At 32.8% G+C, this 12,539-nt stretch overlaps 1 protein-coding gene and 1 long non-coding RNA gene across 2 annotated transcripts; one reads left to right on the top strand and one right to left on the bottom strand.

Moving 5' to 3' along the window:
- The first annotated feature begins 727 nt into the window (after nucleotides 1–727).
- On the top strand, nucleotides 728–1,359 carry LOC148763812 (uncharacterized). Its single transcript, XR_016025249.1, has 2 exons — nucleotides 728–885; nucleotides 1,121–1,359. It is a non-coding gene; the product is annotated as an uncharacterized LOC148763812 (long non-coding RNA).
- A 4,406-nt stretch (nucleotides 1,360–5,765) lies between these two features.
- LOC18605572 (PAR1 protein) lies at nucleotides 5,766–6,909 on the bottom strand. The gene is made up of 3 exons (XM_007038641.3): nucleotides 6,727–6,909; nucleotides 6,302–6,628; nucleotides 5,766–6,192 (listed from the first exon to the last, which is right to left on the bottom strand). The coding sequence occupies exons 1-3, from the start codon at nucleotides 6,803–6,805 to the stop codon at nucleotides 6,047–6,049; spliced, it is 552 nt and encodes a 183-aa protein (XP_007038703.3). The 5' UTR covers nucleotides 6,806–6,909; the 3' UTR covers nucleotides 5,766–6,046.
- Between the last annotated feature and the right edge of the window lie 5,630 nt (nucleotides 6,910–12,539).

Genomic DNA, 12,539 nt, shown 5'->3' on the forward strand with positions numbered 1-12,539 from the left:
ACTTGTGGATTTATGATAGCCAACCAAGTGCAAAAGGCTACAAATTCAAATAGTTTATTAGAAATAAATTACGAAATTAGGAAAAAGGAAAAGAAAATCCTTGTCGTATTGGTGCAAAGAAATTTGGACAAAGACATTAACATTATCGGTTAGACTTTCTGGACGCAAATGACCCTTAGCACCTGTATTCTCATGGAGCTCGTAGTTTTTCATTGCCATTTAAACAAATGAAGTGTAAAGAACAACTTTTTTATCCAGAAAGACACCTTAAATTGTGATTGTTGGGTATATTTAACTACCAGTTTCAAAGACCTGTAAGGCATGCGATGTTTCTCTGTTTGTGATTTAAACCCTAATTAAAATCACAAATGTAATATAATACGATCAAATTAAAAATCAAGCTGATCAAAAGTCAAGATAATTAAAAAATAATAATAAAAGGAATATATAAATAATGTACATGATGCGATAATATGCTGGTAATGAAAGAATAAAATACCGTTTTCAAAAAACTATAATTAAAATAAATTATTATCAAAGATCTAAATCTAAACTATAGTGAATCTTAGCTGCATATGCTTTCTACATTTGACACCTGTCTTTTGATGTTTTAACATGTTTGAAGGGTTTCGATTTTTCAGTTTTATTTTTTTCTCTTTTCTTCCTCATATCGCTCTTTTCGTCATGCTTGCCGTCTCATGCTTGAAGAGGTCGGTACCCCGATCCAAACTGAAAATGAATCTTAGCTACATATGCTTTCTACATTTGACACCTGTCTTTTGATGTTTTAACATGTTTGAAGGGTTTCGATTTTTCAGTTTTTTTTTTCTCTTTTCTTCCTCACATCGCTCTTTTCGTCATGCTTGCCGTCTCATGCTTGAAGAGGTCGGTACCCCGATCCAAACTGAAAAATTTTCTCCCATCTAGAACTTTCTCTTCTTCGTTTCTCTTTCTCCCTTTCCTTTCTCTTTGTCTCTTCTTTCAGACTCTTCACTCAAACGCTCTTTCTCCGTTAAAAAACCAAAAACCCCCTCTCTCATTCACACCAATTTTCTTCCTTTTTCTTCTCTTTTTTTTATGTTGACTTTTACTGATTTTTTTTAGTTTTTGTTTTTGCAAGTTTGGTTGGTGTTCTTTATCTTCTAATGCTGGAAGACACACCTGGTGAGTGAACAAAAGGGTGACCTCGATTTACTTCTTCTTCTTCTTATTGTCTATTTGTGCAATAAGGGATTGTGCTCATATGATTTTTGCAACTCAGCGGCCCATTCTCTAAGGCTATTCAACTTAAACATTTTCGTTTACATTCATTGTTATGTAGATTCATAGCTTTGGTCACAAAATCAGCTTTGTAGGTCATTTACCATGTCTTCCGTTTACATTCATTTTTATTTCAAGCTTACTGTAGTTCTAGGTTATATAGGGTTCTTAATCCTGAATGTGTTTTTGATTATATAGCTCTTGGGTCTTTCAACTTTCAATGTTAGTTAAATTCATGGTAGAAAAAACAAAGAAAAGAATTCCATAGCTGACATTCGACTGAAATGTTAAGCAAAAGTATTAAAAACTCGGAGTATATCAATTACTTGAAGTAACTGTGATGTTTCCTTTGGCTTTCTCTCTAACAGTTGATGTCATTCAATTTGGACCTTGAGATTTGTTATTGTGACTTCCTTTTTATCTGTTTTGATAACTTTTGTAGTTTGCCTGGATTTTCTTGATATGTCTGAGATTTTCATATTGTCAATTTTGTTTCTGTGTCGCTTTAGGTGCAAGGAAATCTATATATATTAGTGTTTGAATTAATTATATACTAGGACATAAGTGCACAAGCATTGTCAAAAGCTAAAGGGATAAATAAATCCAGAGTCTTCCATCTTTTTCTTATAGTTTGGACCATCATTTGACTATTTTATCATTGAAAAGTTACATATTATTATCATGAGATTAGATTTGTTCTCCTTTTAAGGTAATCATCTAATTTAATGAAGAATTATAGCATCACATTCAACTAAGAGAGACATGTTTTTGTTGTAAAACTTTGTAGATTATTACTTAAACAATCACTAATTTATTCTTAATAGAAAGCATCTCACCAATAAAAAAATTAGCAATATTTCTATATCCCATACAAGGGATTTAAAATTTTCACTTTCATGATGCTTCTTCCTTGATAATTAGTGGACAAAGTGAAAGGAAACTAGATAGTGTTTCTTTTTATTTACTTCAACTACATCATCGTGGTTGATATATTGGTATACAAATTTCCCAATTACTCTCTTATAATTTGTTTGTTCTACTCATATTTGACTCTCATGTGTTCTTCTCATATTTAAACTATTTTTTTTCTTAAAGGCTAACTCTTTTCTTTTACAGAAGGCCCGACTGTTAAATCTACTTCCTGTTTTAAAACCAAATAAAAATATATATGTAGAAATCACGCTTTATAGATATTTGATTTAGACTCACAAAATCTTTTGAGACCTTAATTGCATATGTTGTCATGTTCAGAAATTTATTTTTACAAATATATGTATATTGTCTTCAAAACACTGCTAAACTTTTGGAGTTTAGCTCTATTTACATGTGATTTAAATTTTCTAAAGTTCATGTGGTTCTTAGTTCCCATAGTATGTACCATATATGTTTGTAGGTATTTTATCAAACATTTTATATGGTTCTATGTTTGAATTTGACTAAAACTTGTAGAGGATCCTAATGGAATTTAGAGGTGCACGTTCTAGAACTTTTAAAATTTTGTATCTAATCTCCATTAGCGAACTTACAGTCATAAAAGCTGCCCATTTAAACTAATAGTTATATAGTTCTCAAACTTTCTTAAATTTGAAAGTTCCTAGATAGGAGGCAATCTATGTGTCAAAAGTATGAAGGCTAAAAAATTACTAATTTCCTATTGAATTACATTTATGATTTGTTATTTGTTGTGCAAGTAAACTGTTATTGCGTCTTTATAATTCACACTGAAAATGAACCAAGCCTTTCTATGACACTAGGGTAAAGCTAATGCTGTGAATGGTTGGACTTTGACATTACTATTAGTTATTGTATCAAAACTTTGGTGTAGAAGATTTTGTGGCCAAATTCCTGTTTTTGAATTTTCTTTTTCATAAAACTTTTGATTTCAGTTTTCTTTATCTCTTCTTTGCTATTTTAACTATGTAATCGCTTCTCTCTTCAATAGCAACAATTACTAGATAATCTAATTAAGAATAATATAAAAGGGGCATCCTTTCCGTTAAGATTTATATGATCACCACCAACTTAGCTTTTTCAATCTTTATGGTTTTTATCCTAATTGCCACTGTGTTATTGGTTCAAGAGACAAGTAATATTGATGGTGGATGGTGTATTAGATCAAGGACAAGCATGCTTAGGTTTCCTTGATAAAAATGATTCCATAGTACATGTAATTTTGTTGAACTTTTATATTGTTTTTCAAAACAGCTTGCTCATCGATTTATAGGAACAATTTTTTTACATTTTGTAATAGATGTTATTTGTAGATATGTCGAATATTAATTAGCATGATTATTATCTTTTTTTCTTTTTTGGACAACATCTTGCTCATTGAGAATACAGAACAATTTTTGTACATATTATGATAGTTTTTGTATATTTATTGACAAATTGTACATATATCAAATATTAATTAGCAGGATTATATCAATAATAGCTTTTACAATTCTTGTCATTGATTCATAATTTTTAACATCTAAGTGTTTATAAAATTTTGTAAACCTGCTGCATAGTGCGGGTACTTTTCTAGTTATCATAATTAAGCTCATCAGAACCCACTTACAATTAATCTAATTATATTTAGTCATTCTTTTTAAGATTTTCATATGTTTTCCACTTTTCTAATGGTAGCGGCACAATCCAAACTCCAAAAAAATCTTCTATAACTTGAAGCAAATTCTAAAACTAGTGTTGGACTTGAAAATGATAAGCTAAAGAGGTAAAACCGAACAATGTCTTTGGGCTGGGTTTTAATTGGACACTAAAACTCTAGGATTTCAATTTGGGCCGAATTCACCTTTTTCTAGTTTCTAGCTAATTCTTATGCTTAGCAATGAAGATATTAATCAATGGATGTTCGTGAAAAGTTAGCACTTGAGGCATCTCGACTTTTTTCGGTTTAGTCCCGGGGGAGGGCCCACCCAATTAAGTAAGCAAGGTACTGTCACTAATTCAGTACTAGAATCTATGGAGGCTACCGAAACGTAAGAAGGGAACTCTCTAGTCTCTACACTAAAGTGTTATACAGGGAAATAAGGTTTTAGCCTTTGAATTAACTACCTTTCGTCTGGACTTTGAACCGCCTCGCCTCTAGTTAGGTTGCCTCCATTGAATCAGGTTCACATGGCCGTGCCAATTTAAGATAAGTCGGAAGAATACGAGTTGAATTTAAATCATCTTTTTTACTATCTTTCTATTCTCTAACCAATTTAATTCGGTTACGTTTCTTAATATCTATATATCTATATATTTATATGAAAGGAAATATTTTTTCAGTAGAGTAGTCCATCTTCATTTAACACTTTAGGAAAATAAACACGTCCCATTTAAATAGTTGACTTTATCATAGAAATATGTCCACGAGTTTATTTTGTTTGAGACATTAATAAAAACCAAGGCTAGCCTTAAGCCCATTTCGTCGAGTTTATTGCTGGTCTACCCAAGTAGCTCCCTTCCCGCAGAATGATTTTGATGTTGCTGTGGGTTCTTTTTGTGAGACCCCTACCCCCACTTTTAAAATTAATTGATATATTCTGCTTCTGAAAAAATAAAGACCAAGGCTAAGTTTTTGAGCAATTGCTTTTGACCTTATGCTGCCAGTTACTTTGTGAGCAGCTATTGGTGTAATTTTCAATCGCCGTTTTCACCAAGGCTAGATTCCTTGTCTTCTTCCGTTATGGATCAAGACTTGTTATGGTGTACTAGCTCTAGAACTATTAATAAAAAATTAATGTTTAAAAAAAGTTTTCCTGAGATATTATGTTAATTAAAACGATGTAATTTTTACATTGTCTGTATATACTGAAGAAATAATAAATGAAGGAGGAAAAAGAAAATTGCTTTTCTTTTTTTTTTTTGAATTTGGTAAAAGATGAAAAATAGAGAGAGAGAGAGAGAGAAAAAAAAAAGAGAATATGAATAAAATTGAGTAAAATCTTTTCAAAAGAAATTTGCAAATGAAATAATTAACTTAATTAAGTAAAAATAATGTTTAATTTCTTAATTTCCAATTTTAGAAGGATTAGACTTGATGGGAAGAGAAAACTACAAATCCATTTTTCTTCTTCCTTTCTACTTGCTTCCTATTAAATGAAATGATGGAAGAAAAGAAATATTATTTTCTTTCCACTTCCTTAATTTCTTTCCTTCCTCTTTACCAAGATGATATCATCACTTGAAGTCTCGAATAAACATGACATTATCACTTGAATTAAGCAAAGTCTTCCAAGATAAAGCATGTGAGCGCAAACTTTACGGGCTTCATCAAGGAGCTAGGCCTACTATTATGCTTTGTGAATGATCACCTTATGTTATTAATAAGTTGTACTACTTAAAAATAAAAATAAGAAAACTTGTAATCGGAAAGGAAATTTTTTATTTTTTCGTGGGTGATGTAGTCTTGGTAGAAGTCTAATAGTGGAAATATTTATCACCATTTGCGTCTTGACAATTATAAATGAAGTTTTTTTTTTCTTTTGGTCTTCTTTTCTATCATTCTACACCCAAAATGCAAAGAATAGTCATATCACATTAAAATAACTCTTTTAATCTATATTTCACATGTAATTTTGTTTGTCATACCCATTACAATAAGCAAATAAACAAAGCAAAAGCAAACCTCATAATGAAATCTACTGATAGAAAGTAGCACTTTATTGGCCTGTATACACCAAAGTAAGATGGTCCATGCAAATGACCCCTGCTTTCTAAAACCCCTAGTGCAACTTTCGTTTATTGTAAACTAAACTTTTGTGAAGTCTTTGTATAATAAATTCCACTCAATCAGGATCTAGAACGGCGCCATTGCTGGGGCAACTCCGAAGAACTTCGCACCGCTGGCGGGTCCTGGTGCAACCATACCTGAGCTTCGGATCTCAGCCATTCCTCTGCGTGCGTTTGCTCCTTGTGCCTCACATAATTTTGGAAGAAAAACACCTGCCATATTGACAAATAAATAAAATTATTGTTCTTGTATTATATAGATGATGACCTTATACACATGCTCTCTCCCTCTACTACAGATTAACGTTACACTATATGTTACCTTCACCGGCGGCCAGGTTGAAGTAAAGGTCGACGACGTTGGGGCAGCTGTTGTAGCATTGAGGGGAGCAAAGCATTTCTGTGAAGCGAGAGTCGAGGAGGGAATCTGATGAGATGCCAAAGGATTTTCGGTCGAGCCCGCATGCTTTGACGCACTGGTCGGTTTCAATCCAGTTCTTGATCTTATCAGCTTCAATTTCAGACGTGCGGCAGGTGTATTCTTCCTCACCGCTCCTCCTGACGTGCTTCTCCAGCACACAGCGCTTGCCTGTGGACGACACCGCGTATGTGCAGGTGTCTTGGTCAAGGTGTTCACATGTTATTTCCCCTGCAATTAACCACGCACCAAAATAGTTACGTTAAAGCTTAAGCTGTGTGTTTTAAATCTTAAAGCAAAAGAATATGATACGTATTGGATTTGAGAACCTATGGTGGCTTGCAAGCACAAGGCAAATGCAAGAGCTAGGACGGCCAAGGTCCTCATCAAGCTAAAGTTGGAAGCCATGGATTCTAATGGAGAGGAAAGACGAGATTTTTTGGGTATCTAAGGCTTTTACTTTGTAGCAATTGTGTGCTTCGATGAGAGGAATGCGCTGTGAAGTGTTATGGGGGTAGAAATGGGTCCTTTATAGTTGGTTTGGATTAGCAGTTCAGCTAGGAGAATCAGCCACGACACCAGGATTTTTCAAACTCAGAAATCGACACAAACCTTACTTTAGATGTTAGTGACCGAAATGGTCGTTATTGGACCCCAAAGTGGCCCTGCTGGATAGGTTTCTATATGTCCTTCGAAACAAGTGGTCTATCGAGTCAATTACCGCCGCTATCAATGGCGCGCGAATGCCACATTATGGTACGACGCTTCTTAAAACAGAAATTAATATTTTATATTGTCAGAGTTGGACGGGTCGTTATTCCAAGTTGAACCTTTAATACTTGATTGGGTGCATTTCAGTGAGAATTAGAACTATTGCTATGACTATTTTGCTTAAGACTAAGAACTATTCAGTTAAAGTTAACTGTTTTGGTCAGTCGTAAGGTTTGACACACGACCGTTTACTAGGAAAATGCTTCTCTCTTGTTTTGCTTTCCAATTTTTATATAATTACTGGGAACTTCATTTTTTTTACCATTTGTTGTACTCCTTGCTTTTCTCATTGAGCCCGGCAATATTACTAGAAGAAATGTTCTTTTGCCATTATGAATTCGTTTACGGACATATTGCAATTTAATGGGGGCTGATCTTGAACCAACAAACTTGAAAGATAACACTGGCCCTTTTCTCATCCTTATTGAAAACAATTTTGAGAGAAACTTTACATACTTCATCTATTCATAAGCCCATGGGAGAATAGTATGATGATGCTCGGTAGGTTAGAGGCAAATATTTTCCGTGTTTGCTTTTTTTTTTTTTTGAAGGGCTATTTTCCGTTTGTGCTTATAGCTGGTGTGCGCCTCATCAAGGCTTCATTCACATTGCAGCCTTTTAATTTGTGCTAGTCATTAAGGGTATTCTGTCAATAATTGCAGCATTTCAAGTCATCAAGTTTTGCACGAGTTAATATTCTAAGAAATTGATAATTGGTGTATTCCATCGGTGAATTAGGTAACTTGGAAACTCAGGCTTCACATGTTGGGAAAGAAACACGAAAACTCAAATCATGACATCATGTGGTTCCCAAAACATCGTTAGCCATCCCATCTGCACAAAAGTCAGCTTCCCCAACGTGACAAACATGGCACAAAAGGCTTTTCCTTTTTAAAAGATTTACCATTATGTTAGCATATCCGGCCGGTTTGAAAGGGTGGAAAGCGGCGGTGGAGACCACTTTCAAAACCCAACTCTAGTCAAGGTCAAAGAAGGGGAATTATATAGGTAATTTGTTGGTGGGAACTCTCCGTTAATTCCTTTCGTCTGCAACGTGTAAGAAGTGGTTAATTAGTTGATAATTAACTGTGGAAAAGAAGAGAAATTAATCATGTCGCAGAAGAGAATTCTTCTCACAAAGGCTGCTAATTAACTCCCAAGATCTAGACTTTTCCGCGACAGCGTCATTTACGGAGCAAGATTCAAATTTGAAAGGAGAAACTTGTACATATATTTCTCGTTAGCACTTAGACTGGCGTGGAGTCTGTTATCTTCCGATTAGACCTCTTTTTGGACTTTGGCACTTCCCTCTAATTTCCCACTATCAGGGAGTAAATAATGGGTTTAGGCTCTTAATTTTAGTTATATTTTGAATAAAAAATAAAGTTGGGTCCCAAACTTTTGGAAACAATATTTCATTTTTTTTAGGTTCAAGTTCATTTCATTGAAATACTCAAACATCATTCATTTGACTTGTGCCCCGCGTTTGCCTCTTTTATGTGCAATAATTTCCGATTAAATTTAAATGAAAGTCATGTGTCACGTTTATTTGAAACGATAGAAAAATTGCCATTATTATATCAAAGAAAGAAAGAAAGAAAGAAAGAAATGATGTAAGTGTGGAATTTATAATTCATTGAAATATAACGACTTGATGTTGGACTTGTACCCCGAGTTCGGTTATTGACTTATTTCCATAATTTCGGATAAACATTTATAAGATGCATGGCGTGAAGGTGTCTGTCACAATTTTATTTTGAATTAGCGGTGGAGAATTGGTTAGCTTGTTAATGCCTGCTGTTCCATTAACATTAACATTTAATCTGTATAAAAAGAAAAGTTTAAATTTAATCCATATATGTCAGTTTGCATTATAAGAGAAGGGTTAAGGATTATATCTACGAATATTATCAACTTTTAATAAATGATTTTTTCCTTCAAAAAAAATATTGAATTTTAGTTGTTCGTAGTATAAAACTTTACTTGAATCCAATGTACTAATAGTTGAGATAATTTAATTATATGATGTCAATTTTCTTATTTGTCACTTTCTCTACCGTTAATATGTTTGTTGTTCACATGACGTTATTAATTGCAGATATGTGTTATTAAAAGAAATATTTTTATTTAATTTTTTTAAATTTTTGTATTTCATTGTAAGGTCAATGGCGTGTGTTAATGCTCGTGTAATAAAAATTTTAAACTATAATAATGTAATTCAAAAATAAAATAATTAATAATTGAAATTACATAAATCATAAGTATTAATTTTCATACTTAAATTATAGAAGATATTTAATTCAAACACATTAAAAAAGTTAAAAGTAAAAGATATAATTTGAAAATTATCAAATTATAAAAAATTATTTTTCTGAAAAAGGAAAAGGAAATAGTGAAAAGAAAAAAATGGAAAGGAAAAGGAAAAATAATATATCAATCCATAATTATCCAGGAAAGGTTAAAAAAGAAGAAATGAGAAAGATTAGGTTATAAGCTTCTTTATTTTTTCTTATCGTTTTCTTCAATTTTCAATTCATGTTTCTCCTTCTCTCTCGCGCTGCCGGATCTAGTCTTGATGTCGGCAAATGGGCGAATTAAGCTCCCCACCTTAAGTTTCTCTCTCCCCAAACCCCTCCCTCTCCCTCTCCCTCCCCACCTTAGTCTTGCTGTCAATATAAATTTGTAGCTAACTTTCATATATTGATCCTCAAAGAAAATAAATACTTACTTTGTAAAGCAATTTATTCGCTTTTCTTTTTGTTAATTTCAATAACTTTATTAAAAATAATATCGAATATATATTTGCATCCTTCTATCTTTCACAAAAAAAAAAAAAAAATTATTTGTATCCTACCATGGCTTTAGGCTTGGGCTTTTTGTCTGGGCAGAACTTTTTCCATATCGCATGGGGTAGGTTGGCCTTTATGTTCTCTACAGTCTATACCATTTATGATAATGACAATTTTGGTTTTTAACATTCATAGTTTCATTTTAAGTTGTAACGAGTTCTTTATCAAGTCTGGCCCTTGCCTTGTCTTTTGTGTTTTTTCCAAGCGAAAGTTAAACACGTTGGTTCAGCCGATTCTCAAGTCAATATTGCAATGGAAGAAATATCAGAGGATGGACGGGTGGATTGTTGAAACAAAGGCACCGGAAACGACTTTTTGTTTGTGTGCCAGAACAATATGTAGTACAGCACCTAACAATGCCATTTCAAAATTCATGGAGGTATCTGACAAGAATCGACATGATAAGACCCCGAAAATATAGAGATATTTGCAGCTCAAAAGGCATTTATCCACCTCAGTTTTAGGCCAAATGGCCAATCGTTTGATGCCACAGCAAAAATTGTGGACCCGTGAGAAAGAGTTGATCAGCCAGTTTTGCCTACAACTTTTGCGTAACTTGGCGAGAGAGTCAAGTGGCTCATAGGATTTTACATGCTTTTTTTTAATATTTTTTTTTATTTTTTTTATCAATGATGAATCACCCTTTGGATTGTTAATGATATATGAAAAAGTTTGAACTTGAGATTTGCCAAAATAAGAAAATAAAATCACGAGAATATAGTTTCTGGTTTCCTGATGTTGGATGGTGAAAATTCTAATCAATATACAATAGAAGCTTTACTTTTGTATTTGAAAAACATTTTCATTAATAGCTTTAGCTAGAACTTGTGGGCTGTTGGGTTCAAACAGCTGTGTATGTAGCAAAATTGAAATCTAATCTTTATGATTTTTATAGGTTTTTTAATCCATTTATCATCACTGGATTCAGGAATTTCAATAAAAATTAATCCTAGAGGAAAAGAAATACATATAGTCCAATAGCAAACGTGCTCGGAAAGAAGAACTAGAACCTAGCAGCGGATGTCAAAGTCACTTTTAAGTTTTGCATGATAAACTTTTTTTAAAAAAATGATCATATAAATTTGATTTTCAAAAGGGAAAACGTGAGAACGAAACAAGTATATTGATGGTTTCAGTGGTAATACTTTGATTTGGTGAGATACAAGATCTATCAACAAGAAGCAATTGATCAGAACAATTGAAAGGTAAATTAATTAGAATATCAAAGTACTAATTACTGAATGAGCTATGTCATTGAACTTAGCCCCCCAAGCAATGATATCAACTTAGAGTTTTATTAATTTTTGTAAAGAACATATACATGAACTCGTATAATAAATGTATAAACAAAGTTGTACGTAATTGAAAGAGATTTATTTAATCTGTAGTGGCATAAAATACTAGATGATGGCAACATTTTATACATCATTGTTGAAGACAAAATATTGATATTGTATAGACTAATTAATCACTGTAATGATAGATGAATTATCATTCACTCGTGTTCCACAGTTGCCATGTCCATTTAGTATATTAATAAAGACAAACCCGGTAACAAAACAATTAGACAAATATCATATGGAAAATGGAAACGGAAAAATCCAACAATGATGATTGACAGGTTTGTCAATGGGGGAATTCATATTGGTTTTTTGCCAAATGTTGTCGGATAAAAATCTCGAATCTAACCTGTGGTTCTGCAGGATATGTCTGGCCGGCCATGAGCTGATATATTTCTGCCATGGAAAAACTAAAACCAAATCTTATTTAGGCTTAAGACATGAATTTACACTACGGTATTATACAATAATATGTATTATATATAAACCCCAATGATGTTGAGCTCTGACTTACCTAAGTTAATTATTTATCTAAGCTGAATGGTAGTAAGAATTAATGTATCAGAGAAGGTGGCTGGACTCTTTAATAACGGCATATCTACATGGCTTTTCTTTCGGAGTTAATTAAGAAGCAGGGATTATACATATAAATCTACTGCTAAAACCTTTACAGCTACAGCATCTACTTTGTGAACCTATTTGTTCTATGATGAAGGTACAAGTTTCCACAGCAATTAAAGTTTAGTACTACAAGTTCATATGTGTATCAGCAGTTATGTATTTTCCAGTACAATTCTGTATGATGTGAATTATATTATTGGTTTGAATATGTATTTATGAGATTCTTAGTAATTAAGTTAGTTTGCGTAACTGTTTAAGAGATTTCGATTTACTTTACATGATCTTTGATTTTTTTGTTAAAATTAAGATTTTAACAAGTTAGTGGATACCAATCAGGTTAGATTCTGTGGTATGATTCAAACTGATAAATCATAGAGATCCACTAATTCAAAGCAAAGCAAAGCAAATATCTATGAATCTAGTGATCTGCTGCCCTAAACACAAAACAGTTTTAATTTTGAAGTGTGTAAGTTGAGTACTCAGGAATCAGTCTCCTGCTTTTCCTGCAAAAAGGCTATGAAAAGTGTTAGCTAGAGAATCTGTCCGTATTTGAACCAGACC

The sequence above is a fragment of the Theobroma cacao genome, chromosome 3 (assembly GCF_053813885.1).
Source record: "Theobroma cacao isolate CCN51 chromosome 3, ASM5381388v1, whole genome shotgun sequence".
Classification (NCBI taxonomy): Eukaryota; Viridiplantae; Streptophyta; class Magnoliopsida; order Malvales; family Malvaceae; genus Theobroma; species Theobroma cacao.